Source organism: Lissotriton helveticus, chromosome 8 (assembly GCF_964261635.1).
Source record: "Lissotriton helveticus chromosome 8, aLisHel1.1, whole genome shotgun sequence".
Taxonomy (NCBI): Eukaryota; Metazoa; Chordata; class Amphibia; order Caudata; family Salamandridae; genus Lissotriton; species Lissotriton helveticus.
Genome location: NC_136069.1, coordinates 1,338,608,305 through 1,338,630,073, shown reverse-complemented (window position 1 = coordinate 1,338,630,073; position 21,769 = coordinate 1,338,608,305). Strand labels below are relative to the sequence as shown.

General features: G+C 45.3%; 1 protein-coding gene across 2 annotated transcripts in view; it reads right to left on the bottom strand.

The window, feature by feature from the left end:
* SLC19A2 (solute carrier family 19 member 2) overlaps window positions 1–21,769 on the bottom strand; it is a 74,983-nt gene that overhangs the window by 13,076 nt on the left and 40,138 nt on the right. For both annotated transcript variants that reach the window (XR_013599960.1, XM_078658318.1), the window contains exon 5: window positions 16,788–16,929. Coding sequence is in view for 1 of the 2 variants with exons in the window: in XM_078658318.1 (XP_078514444.1) it covers window positions 16,788–16,929 (142 nt within the window). In the remaining variant the exon portion in view is untranslated. The remainder of the gene's footprint in view (window positions 1–16,787; window positions 16,930–21,769) is intronic.

The window sequence follows — 21,769 nt, the reverse complement described above, 5'->3', positions numbered from 1 at the left end:
CCGAGTCTAGACCGTCAAGGTCAGGGACGAACATCTTGATGCCAAAGAGCATTTCGTATGGGGTCCGCCCACCCAGAGACCTTCTAGGGAGATTATTAAGAGCACGCTGCACGCCATAGAGGTGAGCCAGCCAATTTCTGCCAGTGCCTATAACTCGGGCTGTCAAAGATTGCTTTAAATCACGGTTCATTCGTTCAACTACACTATTACCCTCGGGTCTGTAGGGTGACGAAAACTTGACTTGGACCCCCATCGAAGTCATGGCATCCTTATACGCCTTAGAGGCGAAAGCCGGACCCTGATCCGAATGGAAGGTACCACAGGCAAAAATCCCTATAAAGATACGCAAATCTCTGATGACAGTCCGGGAATCAGCGCTGCGATGTGGCCATAACCACACAAAGCGTGTGCATGAGTCAACTGCTACTAAGATGTATTTATACGCAGTATCAGATGAAAATGGACCGCAGTGATCTAAATAAACACAGCCTAGTGGTTTATTAGAAATGTACAACTGAGTCTGAGGCGGACGCGTAGCAGTTGAAGGTTTAATCTGCTGGCATATGTCACAAAGAAGGACATAATCACGCGTCTGTTTGTACAGTCCCCGCCACCAGAAACGTTGTTGTAGTTGCATTACAGTGGCTGAGACGCCCGCATGCGCAGACGCCACACCTTCATGAGCCGCTGTAATCAAGTCTGTTCTGCGATCAGAGTTGGGAATCAGCCGTTCCCCAACATCAGGAATTGTCACAAAAGGAACCTTTTCGGGACTTAAGTGGTATTTATACTTCGAAGGGAATCCCGAAGGATGTTTACTTCCCTTCTCAGAGGCAGCAATCGCTGCCAAGATGTCGCTATCAATCTTGGTTGTCGACCTAGTAACTGCTGCAACTAAGTATGTAGATACTGCTGATTTCGCTGCTTCATCAGCAAGCGAGTTGCCAACAGCGTGAACTCCCACGCGCTGATGACCGAGAGTATGAATCACATAAACGAGTGGCAACATAGCCTTAAGCTCTGCCACTCGAACCCAGATCATTTTATGTTTTATTGTGCTACCCTTGGAATCATGAAAATCATTTTGAATCCAAAAGAACAAGTTTTCATTGTAAGACTGGACACAGTAGTAAGAATCACTTACAATTAGAGTAGTAACACTTGGATCTGCGTACTCCAAAGCTAGTAAGAGAGCACGAAGCTCTGCCAATTGTGCGGTGCAATCGCCCAGGGGCAACGTGTGTACCTCCCTGGAAATGAACTCATCATTCAACATAGCACCGACCACAATGGCGCATGCGGAAACGTAGGCATGTTTAGAGCCATGCGCAACCTGCGCCGACCCATCAGTGTAAATGATGCAATGGAAGTCCTCCAAAGGTCGCATCGCCAGAGGAGCAGGATGAACGAATTCATACTGCAAGTACTCCTGCGACCGTAAGGAAGCGTCAAAAATAAACATGACATCCGAGGATGACAATGACGCAGCCCACTGAATCCACCGAGGGTGCAAAGCTTTTGAATTTGGTACACTCGCTTTCGTGACTGCCTCCAAATGAGGACAGGGTGTTACCACTAGCATGCGTTTCCCCTGTGACAGAGCCCGTTCCTTTAGAATAGCCATCTGTACAGCAGTTAAAACCTTTTCTATGGTGGGAAACCGCATCTCAGCCGAGGTGTACAAGTGTGACTTGTAAGCAATAGGTACTGTGTCACCTTCATTAAAAGTGAGGTAAGTGAAACCCACCGTCCCAGGAATTATTCTTATGACCAGGTTGGTGTGGTTATCACGAGTCAGTAAATATTCAGAAGCGAGCAGATCAGCCTGCAAGGATTGCAAAATGGCTGAATGCTCAGGCAGCCAGCATGATTTTGAGAAAGTTGGTTGTATCAAAGCATACAAAGGCTTGATACGCTGGGCATATTCCGGAATGTAAGTTCTGCCGAAATTCAAAAAGCCCAGTAAGGATTGTAATTTTTTCAGAGTCGTTGGTGCGCGCAATTGTGCGCACTTCTCCAAGAAGTGAGGAGCCAAACCTCTACCTTCATTGTTGAGCTCATAGCCCAAAAACAACACTGTGTGTTCAGCAATGTGCGATTTTGCAAAGTTAAATTTGTAACCCATGTCTGCGAAGTTGCAAACAAGAGAATTTACTCGACACAGATGCTCCCAAATATCGTCGTCTGTGAGATATATGTCATCCACATACGAAAAAGCATCAGGGTCGAGTGCCTCCAGAATAGAGACAATTCGAGCGGTAAATACACCAGGACTATTCTTGTAGCCCATTGGAAGACGCCGGAATTGCTTTTGGACTCCAGCGCTTGTAAAACTGGTCCATTGGGAGCTAAAGCTGTCCAATCTGTGGGCATAAAAACCATTGGATATGTCAAGCGTTGTCTTGAAACGCTTACGCACGAGACTATCCACTAGGGCAGAGCCGTGGGTATTCTGAACTGCACAGTTACGGCAAAGCGAGTTTAAATGCCGGTAATCCAAAACTAAACGATATGATCCGTCAGGTTTATTCACAGTAAAAAGGGGATTATTCATCGGTGACACACACGTTTCAATAACTCCCTGATATTCCAATTGTTCAAGGATTTCCGCGACGGAAGATTTTGCTTCACGCCGAATGGGATATTGAGGTTGAGGCTGCGGCTGAGACCGCAATGGAATTTCGTGGCAAGGCGACAATTTATCCCAACCACATTGGTTACGGTACAGAGCCGGCGCGAGAGCCCGAGCCCATTCTTCTGCAAAATGCTGCGCATGCTCTTTCGAGACAGTGTTCGCGAAACTGGGTAGGATTACCTCCTCCCCTCGCGGCGCCGTGAGCACAAAAGGTGGGGGCCAGTCAGCCTCTGAAAGTAAAATATCATATGTAGAAGACAGATTCTCCCAAAATACACCTTTAACGGTACGCTGTATGTCACCTTCAATTAACAGGACAATTTCATATAGTCTTTCAGGGGGAGCAAGTCTCGTATCCGCTGTTTCTATCACAACGTAGACATCAGTCGCTGTCACCCTCAGTAGTGGACGCAGCGCCTCTCTGACTATGGTTATCTCCGCCGCGCTGTCCAGCAAGGTCAGAGCCCACGTCAGATTCCGAAGCCGCGTTCTCACTATCTGTGGCATATCGATGCGCTGTTAAGGCTGCGACTTTCTTTTTCGCAAACTGCGGACGCCTAGGCGTAGAATCCTCCTGCTTCACTGCGCCGTCCGTCTGGCGGGACTGGCCACGTCCTTGTTGGCCACCACGTCCACGTCCACCCCCTCCTCCTCCACCGGTCTTCGGGGCCGATGTGTCCTGAAAGGAACGAGGAGAGCGTTGATCAGAACCCTGAAAACGATCAGGCGATTTAATCATCGCGCGGTCGCGCAAATCATAAACTTTTTCGGGTGGCGCAGGAGCTTGTATTGCAGGAAAAGTACCCTGAGTCTGCGTTGTCTGCTTCCCCTGTGTCTGTTTTTTAGGCCAATTTTGTTTCTTGGACTTGGGCTGGGCATCTGTCACTGCAGATTGTCCCTGTGGTTGTTTTTTCTCCTTCACTGGAAAATATTTCAGACCCCTACTTGTGCGGCCAATCGTTTTATAAGCGGCCACCACAATTTTTGCTAACTGGCGGGGTTTGTCGGCATCGGGCAGAGCAGCCAAAGCATTCGACACCTGAAAGTTAACTGCATCTCCTTTAACATTGGAGAGAATGAGATCACTTACAATCTCAAAAGAACCACACAGGCGCATACCCAATTCAACCGCTGCCTCTGGACCGTGATCATTCTGAACACGTCTAACGATTTCAGGCAGGGCAGTCATAGACGGGGTGCCGAAGCACCTTGTATAAACTGCCGCAAATGTTTTTCCCCAGCTGTCACAGTCAGCAAGTTCAGGAGTAATATCCTTCGGTAGAGTAATCGTCAACATTCTATGTTTATCAGCAGGAGTAGAATTCGGAAAAACCGCCTCTAGTTGATCAAACTTCTCTGCTAGCCAGAATGGGAAGTCATCGTTGTCAACCGGACGCGCACCAAAAACCGAATTTACCATCACTGGATTGAGACGCATTCCGCCTCGTTCCAGGGGAGCGGCCGCACCCCCCTGGGGACCACCAGGAAGATGTCGACCGATGTATTGCACTAAAGCACGAATCACGGAAATGGAAACTACATGCAGCCCGCGAATTTCTGCCAGGGTGCAAGCCCCGTGATTCGGGTGCGGGGTAAAGCCACCCAACGCAGGCCAATTAGTACCTGGAATTGAGAGTGGGCCTAACCTCGCAGGGGACATAGAGTGGGGGAGGGCGCCATCAAACCAAACACGATGCTGCCAATGATCAATAGGTATTTCCAATGCCCTGTACGGCGTATATTCAGCCGGGACATCCGAGGCGGTGTAGGAGTGGAACAAACCAGAATTAGCGTCCACAGCCGGAAACGTAACCCAAGAGTAAAACAACTCGTAAGGAAACGCCGGATCTGCACATACCACGAAAATCACAGCCATCCCATCTACTGGGACTTGGTACGTCTGAAGATGGTTGCGTACCGCTACGCGACTATGCTGCGCAATAGCCACCGCTGCCGCCATTACAGAATTGGAAATAAGAAAACACAAAGAATACTTTGTAGCACAACTGGGTAGTAATTCAAAGAAACCGTTTAAGAAAGAATCAAGCTTGAATAAAGACCTATTTCAAAAAATAGGTAGGTTTCACCGACACCCCGTTTTCCGGAAACGGACGTGAAGGGGTTAAGGCATGAACGATAAACTACTCGAGTGTCATGATATAAGACCACCGAAACCGTTGGGCGCCATGTTGCAGGGTTTCTGTACTCACACAGAACTGTGCACAGAGGAGTGGAACCTCGGCAAATTAGGGTGTCCCAAAACTTACCTTAGCAACCAACTCACCCCTTACCGAGCTAGCTACAGTGTCTCATTGGACATATCAAACACCCAATGTTTAGACAAACCAGAACATGAACTTACAGTACCTCAGGGTACGTGGGACTCATGAACACTCTTTCGTTATATTATCATTACAAACCAGAACATGGAGTAAAGAAGACACATGTGCATTTGAAATGTTTATTTACTAATGCCGTCTTCTCAGGCGCAGTATCTTTGATAATACAAGTATACTTATTATCAGTAGCAAAATTATCAGCATAGTTACTAAGACATAAAAAGCGAATGGTGACAGCATGTTAACATGCTGTAATGAATAAGAGTTAACAACACTTATATCTCACCCTCCCTAACACATATATTATATTATTATCTAAGAAGGTCTCTTTGGGTTGTTTTAGGGCGGGCCCATACCTTAGTGTCCTAGCATGAAGGAATCACATCAGCATACACCAGCTCTCTCTGCATGTGCACCGCATCAAGTGTGTTAACAATTCTCGTGCAAAGCAATATCAATCCCGCCTCAAGCCCAAGTTGGCAAAGGCTGCACTTGTGTTATGACTATGAAGGCGTGGAGATCAGACCTCATAACAATTCCATATCGTGTTGCTCCTGAAACTTCAGCACTCTCCGTGCAGACATGTTTTATTAAACAAAGCAGATATCAGAGCAATAACATATTATTCTCACATTCACCACGGCAAACCACTAGGTTGAAAGCTAAGTCAACAATTAAGGGTCGTGTGCAGAAGGTGCAAGAAAGGAAAAATGGCGTTTAAATCTAAAATGTACCTATGCTAACTTAACACGAAATATGGATATATAGGAGCTATACAACACCACTACAAACCAAATTGTCAGATCTCTTATTTGCTTGGACTTCGACCAGGCAAGGACTTGGAACGGGCACCATTAAAGGTTGCTTATCGGCCTTCTTACATTTACCAGCCATCATTGTTCAAATCACCTGTTGTGTTGAGATTTTTAAAAGGTTTCGCTCATTTGTTTCCCCCAATCCCTTTCTGATGCCACCGAGCAGACCCCCCAGGATATCACAAGGTGTAAAACAAATTGCAAAATAATCACATTTGTAAAAATCCAGTGATGTTTACAAAGTGCCTGCAAAATTTGTGTTAAAAAAAAATGACCAAGGAGTTCACTATCTCTTTACTCTCTGCTGCCGCGGAGCCAGTGAAGGGAGGGTGAGCAACAGTTAGTAAGCAGCAGAAGTGCTAATTTCTTCTGTTGCCTGCCTTTGACATGTACAGAGCCCCCTTGTGTGCAATTAACCTGCAGAATGCTCTCACACATTTCGGTGTGCCCCCTGCAGACTCTGCAAGATGGATAGTCATCTGCATAAAGATCTGCTATGCTGTAGCCAAGAAACATCCTCAAGATGGATTGAAGGCCAAACTGTGTCGATCTTGGTGTGCGAGACTCGCGTCGCACCAAGGCTCCCTGCACTCGATTCCCTACCGGCGCAGCCGATTGAGGCGCTGACGCCGGGAGTCAGAGGGCTAGCCGCCATCTTAGTGGAAGGCATGGTAGCGGTCCAGCTCTTGGACGCCTCTCACCCTCCTCTTTTATGTATAAAAACAGATTGACTTCCCGTCTGCGCCCGTCCGCGCCTGGCCCGCGACCAGCGCCAGCCCCCATGTCGGTTGCTCCGACGTTAGACAGATTCGCTGGTCTAGAACTCAGCTCTTAGAGCTGAGACTAGGCACGTGTTTGCCAGCTACTCGTGGTTGCCCTCTCAGCCTTGAGGGACACTCTTTTAAATGCCCACACTGTGACCATATTCTAACTCCATGGTTGAAACGGTCCTTTCATCATCCGAATCAGGCCAAACGTCCTAGTCACCCTGTGACGCTGAAGGCGGGTCTGATTAATTGCCGCTCTCTTCCTCGCCACGCTAGCGAGATCTGGATGTCACTCTCTACCCATGCTTGGGATATCCTGTTTCTTACAGAGACTTGGATAAAAGAAACATCTAAACCGGGCATCCACCTAGCAACACCCTCAGGCTATCGACTGGTGGGAATAAATCGAGAAGGCGCTAAAACTGGTGGAGGTCTTGCTGTCATCCTAAGATCACATTTTAATATGACTATCAGGAAACTTACGAAACTTGGGCTTATTGAAGCCATGTATCTTACCATCTTAGATTCGGCTTCAGTAATTCTGGCTGGTATCTTAGTGTACAACCCCCCCAATGCTTTAGCCTCCGCATTAGCACTATTATTACACATGATAGCGGATCTTTCACTTAGACACACGCACTTCATAGTGCTAGGTGATTTTAACCTTCATGTTGAAAACTCCTTATGCACTCAGGCTACCCATTTATTAGAGACCTTGCAGGGCTTGACCTTGACTCAATTAGTTCAGGGCCCGACCCATATAGCGGGCCATACTCTTGATTTGATATTCACAAATCACCCTGGGATTACAATGCATCCCTCACTTCCCCTCACATGGTCAGATCATTACCTTCTCCCTTTTGATCTAACTTTTCCTTTATTACCCAGTCCTTTAGCACTTGGCAGGGAGCTTGGGAGAAAATGGCATAAAGTAACATGTGCCGCCTTGGATCCTCTCTTGGCCTATCAACTAGATCCTCTATCGAACGACCTTAATGAAAGTGTGGCTAAATTTAACTCCTCCCTTCTACTTGCCATTGATGCCATTGCCCCATTACAACCTATCACCTCCGCCAGATCCCGGCCATCTGCACCCTGGTTCTCCCCTGCTTTGCGTGAGGAAAAGAGCCGTTGTAAAAAGTTGGAACGCAAATGGCGGCAGACTTATGATTCTGAGTCTAAAACTATTTATAAGACAGCTCAAAAGAATTTCCAAAAATTAAAACGATCCACTATGAGAGATTTTTTTGCCCAACAAATTAAGAATGCAGATAATTCTACTAAAACCCTTTTTAATATTGTAAAGGACTTTGTTAATCCCCCAGCCATGGTGTTTCAGAGTACCCCCAGCCAGGTTTTATGCAATGGTTTATCGGACTACTTTCAGGATAAAATCATTAATATAACATCTTCATTCACTCCTGTTATGGCCCCCCCTATTTCTAGTGACCTTGATCTACAGAAAGAGTCACTGTCTTTCTTCAAAGAGCTTACTACCGAGACTGCATTGAGTCTGCTTGTCCAGTGCAAATCTGGGTCTCCTTTAGATCCTGTTCCTGCTAAGGTGATGGGCAATCTGGCTCCTCTATTGATCAGCCCACTCCTCTCTATTTGGAACACATCGTTATGCACTGGCCAATTTCCGACTGTATGGAAGCAGGCAATGCTAGTCCCAATTTTGAAGAAAGCAGATGCTGATCCTGCGCAATTTAGTAATTATCGTCCAATTTCTCCCCTTCCTAAACCGCCTAAAATCCTGGAAAAGGCGGTCCAGAAACAATTGGCTGATTATTTAGAAACCAACCAATTGTTACATGACTCGCAGTCTGGATTTAGAACTGGTTTCAGTACCGAGACCGCTCTTCTAGAGGTGTCGGAGACGATCCGCGAGTGTGTGGATAGGGGCGAGGAGGCCATGTTGGTCCTCCTCGACCTATCCGCCGCTTTCGATATGGTGTCTCACGAGATACTGTTGGATCGTCTGGGTCAGGCTGGAATTGGAGGCTCGGTATTGACTTGGATTAGATCCTTTCTCAAAGGACGGACTCAGAAGGTCTTTCTTAGACCTTTTGAATCGGAGGGTAAACCTCTACTTTGCGGCGTGCCTCAGGGCTCCGCTTTGAGCCCTTTGTTTTTCAATGTTTATCTTGCACCTTTGGCGAGGGTGGTGGAATCTTGGGGGGTCAGAGTGATCTCTTATGCTGATGATACTCAGCTAGTGTTTTCATTTAGAGATCACTCTGACATTAATTTTACCAATTTTCGCCATTGTTTCAGCAATATCTGCTCCTGGATGACCTCTAATCATCTTAGACTTAACACTGATAAGACGGAGGTGTTATTTTTTAATCCGAAAACCTCACTGCCTGCCATCCAGTGGTGGCCGACTGTGCTTAATCCTCCTCCTATCCCAGTCCAAACAGTTCGAAATTTGGGCTTTCAATTTGATAATGCACTATCCTGCAAATCACAAATTAATAAGGTCACGGCAGCTTGCTTCGGCAAACTGCGCATGATTAGAAAGATTTTCCCGTACCTCCCGCTGAATTCTCGCAGAACCATTATTCAGGCCCTGATCACTTCACACCTTGATTACGCCAACAGTCTTTAGGCAGGTGCCCCCTTGTACCAAATTGAACGCATGCAGATTGTACAAAATGCGGCGGCTAGATTGATTGGCAATATTCCTTACCGCCACTCGGTCGCATCCTATCGAAGGAAGCTACATTGGCTTCCCATTGCCCGTCGCATTCAGTTCAAGGTTCTGATCTTTGCTTTTCGGGCCCTCAATGGGTTGGGCCCGGGTTACTTGAGAAAGAGGCTCAAACTGTCCCAGTCGGTTAGATCTCTGAGGTCGAACAACTTGCGTCTCCTGGTTGTCCCTCGCTTTCGTCGTTCCAGAATTGGTGGCAGAGCGTTTGGCGTAAAGACCGCTAAGCTCTGGAACAGCCTTCCATTGGATCTTAGGTTTATTTGCTCTGAATCACTGTTCCGGAGCAAATTGAAAACCTGGTTGTTCACTATCCCTTAAGTGTCATTCTTCCTTTCTAGCCTGCAGTCTATAGCGCCGGGACACTCCCGATGGGGGTAGCCGTGCGCTTTACAAGCTTCAAATAATAATAATAATAATAATAATAATAATAATAATAATAAGGCCCGCTCCATCAGTGCTAAGGCTGCTTCCATTGCACAGGCACACAGAGTGGCCATCTTGGACATCTAGCCGGCCTGTCGTGGACATCAGTAAAAACATTCACAAATCATTATTGCCTTGACAGCCAGGTCCAAACAGAAGGGCATTTTGCCCACTCGGTCCTTCAGGACTTTTAGGCCTAAGCCATTACACAGAACCCATGACCTCGGAAGGTACTCCTTTGATATCCAGTCTAAAGTGAGGAATCTGTGTTCTCCCATTTCCCCGTTCTGTCGAATGGTCTCTCTTCCCCTCTAAAAAGGTCTCAATCTAGACATCTGCGCTCTAGGATTCTTGAATACTGTTGAGATGTGTCAGATGGCACAGACAGAGTCACTAAAGAAATGGATATCAGTGCACAAAGGGTGGCGCTTACATGCAGCCTCACTTTGTCACTTCCATAGCAGAACTAAGCCAATGCAGAGCCACACGTCACCACCTAGTGGCATACAGGAGCACCGCTGTTAAATTTTCCTGATCCAGTCAGGCACTTGTGGATATTTTAAAGGAGGAGAATCTGCTGGTATCAAGAGTATCAACCAGAAACCGCGTTAGCGAAGGTAAGTTACTTGTTTTTTTAACTGTACCTCTGTGGTGAGAACGCTATAAATGTTCTGTTCCACACCTATAACCGGTTGGGTGTTGTGAGCGGAGGTCGGTAGGAGAACTTGGCTCGCTTCAGGTTTGCAACATATATGAAGGATGCCTATTGTATTGTGGTTTACAAAAGGACTGGTGTGAGCATTGGGAGAGAGCAAGAAAATGAGGAGAAAGAAAATAGAGGAGAAAAGAGACAAAAAGGGATACATGCATTGCACAAGGTTGTTCTTTCCTTTGTGCTGGACTTTGAGATGTACATCCCACTTTAATAAACCATGTGTGCTTTTCTCCTCGAAACGTGTATGTGTGTCCCACCAATTTCCTTTGTCAATAGACCAGTTTTTGCATGAGCAAAACCTCTTGCTTCCTGGGTTATGGCCATCTCACCTGGCAAAATAGAACATCAGAGGCAAATCCACATCAAAACTGAGCTAGTGCAATGTGGACAATGGGCAGGATGATCAAATGTGTCAGGTAACGGTGAGTAAATACTCCGCTTTAATTGATGGGGGCCTCAGATTTTTGGATGTTAAAGACATCTGGGTAGGTCTAGCAGCATGCCTTGGTCTCAAAAGGTGTACAACTACAGCCCCCGTCAAAAACACTGGATTTACTTCTGGTCACTTGTATACCTAGGAGGCATACACCCAAATGAAGGATCAGAAGGCAAGGACCAAAAGAGTAAACTCCTGGGTTGCTATTTTCCCTCTGGGTGGGACGGTCTGGGAAGCCCAAAGAGGTGTCTTGCAGCTTGACCTGAAAGTGAAATAGGAGATGTAAGTGCATACCAGGAGAGTGACCTGATCCCACGGATGAAAGCACAAAGCCCAGGAGATTGGAGGAAATGTCACGAAGACAACTCAATGGAGTGCCTAGGAGTCACAAAGTCATCAAAAGCAAGCTGCACAAGAGAAGCAAAAAGGACAGGTGGCTCAAGGTCCTGCTCCAATGCCTTCAGGAATCAAGATGTGTGTGCCAGCATCGTCCCGGACATGTCCTGTGCCTCTACCTACTATTTCTACTCCCTAGAGGGAGCATGAGACAGTCTGAATTCACACTCCTAACATAGGACCTGGTGCCACAAGCTGGAAGAGATTGTGCTGATTCCAAAACATTTTAAGCCATCATTCTAGCTTTCACGAGTCAGTAGTTATTGCTGTTTGGAATCTTCTCTTCCTCCATTTTGAGTAAGGGCTAATGGGACCCCATAGCAAAAGATAACCAAAGTTCCTATGATTTGAAATGAACAGCTCCTGTCTAATAAGAGGTGGGTGCTCCAAACAGAAATGAACAAGTTCTGACCATTTGACCATCTATTTACAACAAGGGGTGGTGATGGACAGAGTCTCTGAATTAAGCAGAATACTCTCACCCAGTCAAGAGATCAGGGCTAGATCCAACACCGTTTTTTAGCTCATTGCACCATCCCAGTTTCTGTCCCTGGCCCAGTGCATCATGGGAACAGGACAGGGCAGACCAGACTACAAAAGCCAATTCTTACACTGGGAAGGAAACAAGCTTCCGGGGACCGGTTTCTGGCATTTCAGCCGTCTTCGGCCCGGCTTGCTTGAATCCTGATGGTGCAATGAGCAAGGGACTCACATCTGAGTATACCCTTCCACGCTTAGGGTGGACAAAAATATTTACAACAAGGGGTGGTGATGGACAGAGTCTCTGAATTAAGCAGAATACTCTCACCCAGTCAAGAGATCAGGGCTAGATCCAACACCGTTTTTTAGCTCATTGCACCATCCCAGTTTCAGAACCTGGCTGTATGCAAATTAGTCTGTCCCTGGCCCAGTGCATCATGGGAACAGGGCAGACCAGACTACAAAAGCCAATTCTTACACTGGGAAGGAAACAAGCTTCCGGGGACCGGTTTCTGGCATTTCAGCCGTCTTCGGCCCGGCTTGCTTGAATCCTGATGGTGCAATGAGCAAGGGACTCACATCTGAGTATACCCTTCCATGCTTAGGGTGGACAAAAATATTTACAACAAGGGGTGGTGATGGACAGAGTCTCTGAATTAAGCAGAATACTCTCACCCAGTCAAGAGATCAGGGCTAGATCCAACACCGTTTTTTAGCTCATTGCACCATCCCAGTTTCAGAACCTGGCTGTATGCAAATTAGTCTGTCCCTGGCCCAGTGCATCATGGGAACAGGGCAGACCAGACTACAAAAGCCAAATCTTATTGACCATCTAAACATCAGTGTAAGTTTCACTAAACTTCCCAAGTAATCAGTGTTTTATTACAACGATGGTGTATTACCAAATAGACAGGAGGAGTTCAGGCATTCATTAGTTATTGGAGAGCAATCAGGTACTGGTACCAGTATTAGGAGGTGGAGAGGAATAAGAGTTTAGGGCTGGGGCTTTTGTGTTGGCTGTCCAGTGAGAAAATTAAGTCTTTTGAAGTAAAACCACCCCAATGGACCACGCACACAACATCAACATCATACTCGAGTCTTAACTGACTATGAACCGCCAGATCAACGCTGTGTCCTCCACTTGCTTCAACACCCTCCACATACTTCGCAAGACCTTCAAATGGATCCCTGCTGATGCCAGGAAGACAGTCACCCATGCACTCATCACTAGACAACTGGACCATGGAAACGCCCTCTACTCCGGAATCAACAAAAAACTCCTCCACAAACTCCAGACCGTCCAATGCTGCAGCCAGACTTATCCTCGACTTTCCACGACATGACCACATCACCTCCGCGACCTTCACTTGCTCCCAGTCGAAAGAAGAATAACCTTCAAACTGCTCATGCAAGCCTAAAAACCCCTCCATAACACCGGACCCCAATAACTCGAACAACTCTCCTTCGATGCCCTCAAGAGAAACCTCCGCTCTGCCTACCTCATCCTAGCCACAGTCCCCTGCATCCACAGGACCAGAGCAGGTGGCAGTTCCTTCTCCTACCCGGCGGCCAAGTCCTGGCACAAACTCCCCCTCTGCATTCGACAAAGGCAGACACTGCACCAATTCAGAAAGGACTTCAAGACCTGGCTCTTCGAATGACCTACGGAGCTGCTCGCACGACCCCACTAACAGGGTATTCATAATGAGAAGGTCGTCATTGAGAGGGAAGCGCAATGAGAGAAGACAAGCTGCTAGGTTTCTTTTTAGTACAGGGGTTTTCTAGACCTGTTGCCCCCTGCTGTAGGGTGTCGAAGGAAAGGCAAACCCTTCTCAACCTACAGTGGGAAACCTGTCACAGCTTACCCCTTTAGCTTGGAGTGTCACGTGTTGCTACATAGACCTAAGACCCTTTACCCTATAAATTGTGAAGCTTATTACATGCAACAGTCATGTATTTTAGGTCTTTGTTTGTTACGATAATTTGCTTATTTGTACAGTCTGCCAGTGCTTTGTCATAACATTATATGCATATGAAACAGACCACTCCTGTTGTACCCTATACAAGTAAAATTCTCGTCACACTTTCTCATGTTTAAATTCTCATGAAGATCATGGAAAAGCAGAAATCTCTTCACACTTTATTTAGATTATGTGAGATATTACAAAAGGCAGTGCTATTCGGTTGACGAGCACAAGGTCACCTGAAACGGCTACATTTGGGGGATCTTAATTTATTTTTCTCCTTATTGATTAGTGTTATGGCGGTTGATCCATGCACCCCCCCAGAATTTGAGTTGACCCTCAAGATTTAGCTGTGCCAACGTGAGACATCACATTAGGAAGCTCTTGTGCTGCATTTTTAAATAGTCCTAAATTGACCCAGGGGCATTAGAATGCTTTACATGAGAACCAGATTACATTACACATTTTTTTAGGCACCGGGAGTTTCCGAGCACAGGATGTTGAGCAGAGGGCGGGACTCAAACCTGTGTCCCCATTTCCAAAGCCGCCGGCAGCAATTGCTGTTACGCCACATCGCCTCCCTGGATGATGATGACGCTGTGAGAGCTCAACTACGGCATGCAAAGTATTTCGCCTCTCTGACACTCCTATGGGCGTCTCCAATGCTACTTTCAATTCCAGATTCTTTACAGAAGTGCAAAATCCTAATGTATGCACTGGTTAATACAACTGAAAGCAAAAGAACAGAGTGCTGAATCAACGCCAGATTTTCGGGACTACTACCCTATTTCAATATTTTCCATTAAAGCTCAGTGTATGAATAGGTTTCTAACGGGAATTTCATTGAAAATGTGGGAAATATTCAGCGCTTCTGGACCCTCGGTGGACACCTTTTATATCACACATTTGTAGATAAATATATATATATTTTTAAAGCATCTATCAGTTGACTTAAAATGAAAAACTCTTTGGTCAAAAGTAGAGTACTTGAATTGCATTCGATTTACTTAATGCACTTCCTTCTCTCCAGTTAGCTGACCTCAACGAACTATATAACTTGAAAGTTTTCCAACCGTCACCTGGACGACCAGGTACTCTTTCGTGCCAATCCCTTTCCAGGGAGCACGGCAGGGTAAACTACAATCATCAAAAGGTGCTCATTCGCTGTTCCCTTGACTTAAATACGCGTTTAGTATATTCGCGGGTCATGTCAGGAGAGGATTTATTTGGGGTGTGGCCAACCTGTGGTGGCGGTGATGTCCGCTTTAGTTATTATGAGATTACACAGTGATTGCAGCAGCAAAACTCGTTATAATTGGTAGCCACATTTTGTATATTTGTAGGACTTCTTTTTTGGATTGGTTTAAAGACATGTGCGGTCTCGAACAGAAAACTACGAGGGATGGATGGCCCTTTTCATGAAAGACAAACATGCATAGAGAAAACCGGTTTTACAATCTTAGCCTGTTCCAACTTGGCTTATGTTTAGGACCTGGTTAGCTTTTATTTTGTATTTTGTAGAAAGTGAGTTGAGAGAGAAATAGTTGATGCAAAAATCTCAGAAGCTGAAACTCGAACCCTTCGATGTCTAGATTGCAGCCCCCTCTTCTAACAGCAGAGCTCCCACCCCATCAGTCTGAAAGCAGGGACTCAGTTTGCATTATTTCCTCGATCTCTCATGTGCAGGTTAGACGTTGAGGTCTGCCTTTCACGACAAGAAACTTCACTTCATTCGGCAACGAGTCCACAAAGTTGTCAGTGTTAACACCAAAGGGGACAAGAACAACTCAAACACCATCGCTCTCAGCAAGGAGAGAGAAACACTGATCAGACCAGGGCTTGAAAAGAGGGGGATCCAGCCGGATCCCTGATCTGGCATGTACTCCTGAGCTGTGTTCAGTTCCATGCCCCAGAGAAATTAGCTGTGTCCTGGTGCAATCTGCTATCACCGGGACACTATCAGGAGTTTCTACACTATGCTTTGTGTTCAGGGCAGCAACCTGCAGGGGTTCAGACTAGTCTCCGATTTTCAGTCCCTATAGGGCCCAATATAATGCCTGACTTAAAGGTCCATCAACAGTCCTTTTGTTTGAGTCTGATTCTGAGTCGGAACTCGCTGGAGAATAACACCTTCATGCCAGTGCCATCATGGAACACACACTCAGCTGGTCCCTTCACAAATGCTAAAGAGACAAACTAATTTAGGAGCCAAATTGTTGACTTTTGCAAGCCCTTAATGAAAGAGACATGCACAATGCATAAGAATGTCCAATGTATCAGTCTCTAAAAGAAACTACACTATTAGCCCTTTATATAGCACTTACAAAGTGCTAATTACAACCCACAGCTACCATTTTATCAACCTTACAATAATGAGAATGGGAAGAAAAACAGCAAAGTTCTAAAATGTTGCCTTGCAATTAGAATGCCACTCATTGATGCTGGTTTATAACTCACCGAGCTTATATTACAAGGACAGTAATTTGTGATCTGCAGGTAACGCAATAACCTCTGCAACAAAAGCAGTAAGCATCTGTGAGAAAGTACATATCTGTGACCTGCATGTTAAACACCGTGCTTTGATGCACCAGCATTAACCCTCTATGCTATTTTATGGTGAGTCAAATGTGTGGCTAGACTGCATATAGGTCTCTCCAGCAAATGCATTAACCACCTGAATTATCCTACTGCTATTATGCCCTGGGACTTGCTGTGCACAGAGATCTCAACAGCAGGTGTCTGAACCCTGTAAAGTATTTTAAAACGCACTTGATTTCGGACTAATGAAATAAGCTGGATCACATTTGTCCTTGTTGGCAATTTCTTTGAGGGAGTATCTTTAAAAATAATAAACGTATAAGATGACCGTTGGGTTCCGCCCCTCACGATTCGACTCATCAGGAAATCACCCCCATTTCAGCTGCCACTCTTATCCCCCAATTTATGGGAGCCAGGAGTAGTGTATTTCTATTTCCAGCACAGGATCCAACAACAATTTAAAAAACACACAGTCTTACTGGGCTACTCCGTTGCAGAGGAGGCATCGGAACTACTATTTAAATATTGGTCGAACTTTAAATTAAAATAAATAAATTAAAAGGTACCTGTGTAAATATGTCCAACCCAAGACCTCGCGAGTCCACAACAATCAATGTGATTATTGTCTGCAGAGCCAAGGCAATGAATGTGTTCACCCCAAACACAAGGGCGTACCTCTCCATGCTCAGACTTGCAGCAATTTGAAATCTACAGAAGAAAGAAATTAGTTTAGTTGATCCAACAAGCGGACTCAACGTCTTTCGACCAAATGAAACATACCACAAAGTAAATAAAGAAAAATGTACCTGTACAGAGATTTGCATTTTTAGAAAACCAGAAACCCTTTTCTGCTATGCGGCGATTAGCTGAACACGTTTTAAATTAAAACTATACAGACTTGAGAGGATTTAGGGCTTCGGTACTTTACTGTACAACTGAATTCTTAAATTCATCTGCTATATTTAACGTATAGGCTCAGAGGACTACCTCTTGGAAAGTTCATTTTACACCACTTCCTGTTTTCCCAGTTCTAGCGAGAAAAAAGTAAAACGCAGAAATATAAAACTGATCAAATCCAAAAAGAATGCTTTCCTATAATATTTTCATCATTTTTGCCTCAAACCAAGCAACCAAGGTAAATCTTGCTGGTTTAACAGACAAAATATAAGTATTTACGACCGAACACATCATTAACTGAATTGTGTTAGTGCTTGAATGACAGGACCTATTGTCCCAGCTCAGAGGTGCTCATTTTATTGATTAAAGTTGAAATAAAGGCTAGCTCAGTCCTAACGGATTCTCTTCTGTTACCTGCGCGATACATTCAGATCTTTACATTAAGTGCCCAGGTCCCAAAGTGATTTTACCTGCTTTGACCTCATCCCTCGTTCCACTGATCAACCACATGGAATTGTGGTTTGCGGCACATTATGTCACTGATGCAATCATAATGTTCTCTTATGATTTATATGCTATTCCTTCTGGTGGTACATAGCAGGTCAGATGTTTTGGTGCAATGTTTACAAATCAGAGGAGAAAGGTTTGTAGTCAACGCCCTTACTTCAGTTGAAGTGGCAATGGATAAAGGGAAAACTATTCATTTGTCTAGTGGTGGCACAACAGAGGGTGGCACAGCAAGAACGGGGACTGTAAAAAAAGAAAAAAAAAAAAATTATATTATATATATATATATATATATATATATATATTTTCACTGAAAAAACCATAGGTTATAGACCATATATAGTTAGGAATTAGCATTTACAAAACCTTGAAAATTCACTGAAAAAACCATAGGTTATAGACCATATATAGTTAGGAATTAGCATTCAAAAAACCTTATTTTACTCACACAAAACCATTGAAATTCCATATATAGTTAGTTGCACTAACTATATATCGCGCACCCACAATCCACTGCTGATCATGTCACATATTACATCATTCATGACATGGTCAGTGACATCACTGATGACATCTCAAATGACATCACTGATGACATCACTGATGACAACATCCATTGACTGTATGTTTCTGTAAAGTTAAAATATGTCTTACATATTGAAGAATGAGTGGATGTATAAGTGTCTGGATGAAGGATTTAGTAGGTGCGTGACTGACTGTATGAGTGAGTGATTAAATGTGTCTCACTGAATGCATGGGTTAGTGACTAAACTGTCTTAATTTGTGCATCATTATGTCTGTTGTGATGTAAACTGCTGCATGTGTTGATCATTAGCTATACGAGAGGCTATATGCGTTATTAATTGGTTGCCCAAGTATTTCTATGGGAGATTGAGTTTGAGTGGGGGTGGCTGGAAGGTGTGTGACTCTGTGCATAGATGTGTGAGCAGTTTATTCACTAGGTGTATGAGTTCAAGAGTGCATGTGGAAACAGCTACATGGGCAGTTGACTGTGTGCATGAGTGTATTGATGAGTGAATGGATATCTCAATGCTACATGTCATAGTAAGTACATATGTAAAACACAGTACATGTGAGAGTTGGCATATATAAATAACTGTGCATGAGAGCCACTGAATGAGTGAGTGGTTGTATCGATCATTGTGAACTTGTATCAGGGATTGTATAAGAGAGTAAATATGTGTTAGTATATGTTTCAATAAGTAAGGTGTGTATAACTGTATAGTTGAAGAAATGGAGGTGAGATTGTTTCTTTGCATGACTGACTGTGTGTGTGAGTAACTCCATGGATGAGTGGCAGTGTGTGAGTGTCTGTATACACTGAGTGTATCTAAGGTTATATTAGAGTCTGAAGAGGTTTATCGTATTAGCACAAGAATGATGTCAAATGAGACGTCATCAGTGATGTCATCAGTGATGTCATTTGAGATGTCATCAGTGATGTCATCAGTGATGTCACTGACCATGTCATGAATGATGTAATATGTGACATGATCAGCAGTGGATTGCGGGTGCGCGATATATAGTTAGTGCAATTAACTATATATGGAATTTCAATGGTTTTGTGTGAGTAAAATAAGGTTTTTTAAATGCTAATTCCTAACTATATATGGTCTATAACCTATGGTTTTTTCAGTGAATTTTCAAGGTTTTGTAAATGCTAATTCCTAACTATATATGGTCTATAACCTATGGTTTTTTCAGTGAATTTCAATGGTTTTTTAATAGCAAATATCGTAAGCTGTCGAATGTCAAGTACGTGGTAAGTAAAAACATTTTCGTGTTTATGCACACTGATCTGCTTTGAATGCTGCCCCCCACCCCTCATTTCTATTAGGAGTACTCTCTCTTTGCAGATAGTGAAGGGTAGTTAACGCAGGCCTTTGCCCCCGTTGTAATCCGTCGTGCCTGCTTCTCTCTCCATTTGATTGATTGTTCTCTTTGGTTCATTCTCTATTTACAAACAAGCACAGAGTCGCAATACTCTGTTTAGTCTTTGCAGATAGCGAAAAATCGTGTAAAAAAACAAAAGGAATCGAGCAAAATCAGTAGGCCACTAATGGGATCTCTTTTTGACCTCCCTAAAATAGAAACATTAGGAACAACCTGTTGATAATACCAATGTGTATGTACATAAGCGGCGTTCATTTGTGTTCACAGTACCCCTTGTTGATTGTTTGAATCGACCATTGAATTGTTCGAAGTTGGTTCTCTTAAGAATCTTCTCTGCCTGCAAACGAGGAAGAATAGGAATATTCTCTCTCCCTTTGCAGATAGTGAAGGGTAGGTAACGCAAACCTTCAACACGTCGTGCCTATTTCGTTCCTCATTGATTGATTGTTTCCCCAAACATTGACTGTTTGGGAATTGGTTCTTTTTGGAGGTATTCCCTGTTTGCAAATATACGTAGGAAAATCTTTGCAAATAGTGAAAGGGTACGTAATGCGGACCTTTCTCCCCCGTTGTAATCCGTCATGCCTATCTACTCCCCACTGATTGATGCACCTGTTTCACCCGGACCATTTACTAGAGATACGTCATCTGGCCCGACCAGAGAGCACCCCTAGTGAAAAGGACATATGCAATAATAACGAAGTGATCACTGTATCCTGTTAACAGAAACTTTAGCATGAAACAACCTGGAAAGAAAAGAATAGGAAAACGAAAATCAGTAGGCCACTGATGAACATGAACTTTTATTAAACAACGAACAAAGAAACGATAACATAACGTAATGATAAAACCTATTAATGTCCTAGAAACAAGAAAACGTTAGAAATATGCCAGTGGTGAGAGACCAGAAAAACAGTAAGAGAAACCAAATCACCCCTCGCTGTCCCACCGCCTGCCACGCCCAAAAAATCGATAGACTAGGGAAAATGCAAGTCAGTAGAACATCCGCCCCCACTCTGGAAACTTCCAAGGTGGGGCAGGGTTGCGGCTACGCCCAGCCGGGAGCAGCCCATATAAGGCGGGTCCTGCTGCCACGCCTCGGCCAGGAGATCCTAACGTAGGGTGTAGCCGGAGGAGAGGCCGAGGCCAGCGGGACCCGGCCAGGGGATTGCCTTTACAACGCTGAAGAGTTGCAGGGGGGGGGAATGTCTCCTCGACCCTCCCCTCTCTCTCCCAGTCCGGCCGCGGTGACCCTTGAGAGTTTCAGGTAGTCCCGCCACATGCTCTTCCGGTCCGGCCACCAACGGTCGGGGGGCCGAGGCCGACGGGATCCGGCTGCAGCCGATAAACCAAGGAACCCGTTCATGGGGCCAGAGCCAGGGGCGTCCGGCCGACATCCACCGGAAGCCCGGCCCAAAGACGGACGGGACACTTCTTCTTTCTTGAATAATGGCTTTGACAACACTGGGGGGGATGTCTTGCACATGCATCCGACCCCCCCCGTCCTCATCGCCACCGGCCATAACAAATGTCAAGCGGGGCACCGTGGGGTGCACTGGGAGGGAGAGACGATGCGAACAGGCCTCTCCCGCCTCCTCAGGTGAAGGCTTCCCAGCTGCACCCTCAGCGCTCCAGGCGCCCCTAAAAGGGTTCGCCCACTGTGGCGATGCTGCAACGTCTCGCCCGGCAGGGTGGAGCCCGTCCGCTCATGTGACCCCGCGATCGCCGGTAGCTGCCGAACTCTCAAAATGGCGATCGACCTGGCAAGAGCGGGCCCAGCATGAAGAAATGGCCCGGTCACTGGTTGACTCACCGTAGTCCTCCACGACCTTGAAGATTCTACAGGAGCCGCGGGAGTCTCCGACCCCCGATGGGGAATGACTGCCATGATCGCCCGTGGAGTGACGAAACTGTATCCGCGGGACGTCGGCGCTCCCATGCTGGCGCCAGCCTCACTTTCAATTACTAGAATCCTGCAGACCTCAGTTCCGGTGAAAGCACAGTGTGACCCGGTAGGAAAAATTGTTGCACCCCCTCCCCTTTTGAAGTGATAGTTCAAACCACCGATCCTTTCCTTTGCCCTTTTAACGGAACTTTGGACTGCCTCCCCCTCTTTTACATTTTCTAGAGAAAACAAAACATTAACCACTACATTACCATAGCAGTTGACACCAGAACTGTTTTCAAATTGAAAACCAACAACATCTTCAACAGAATCCTTTTTGTTTCT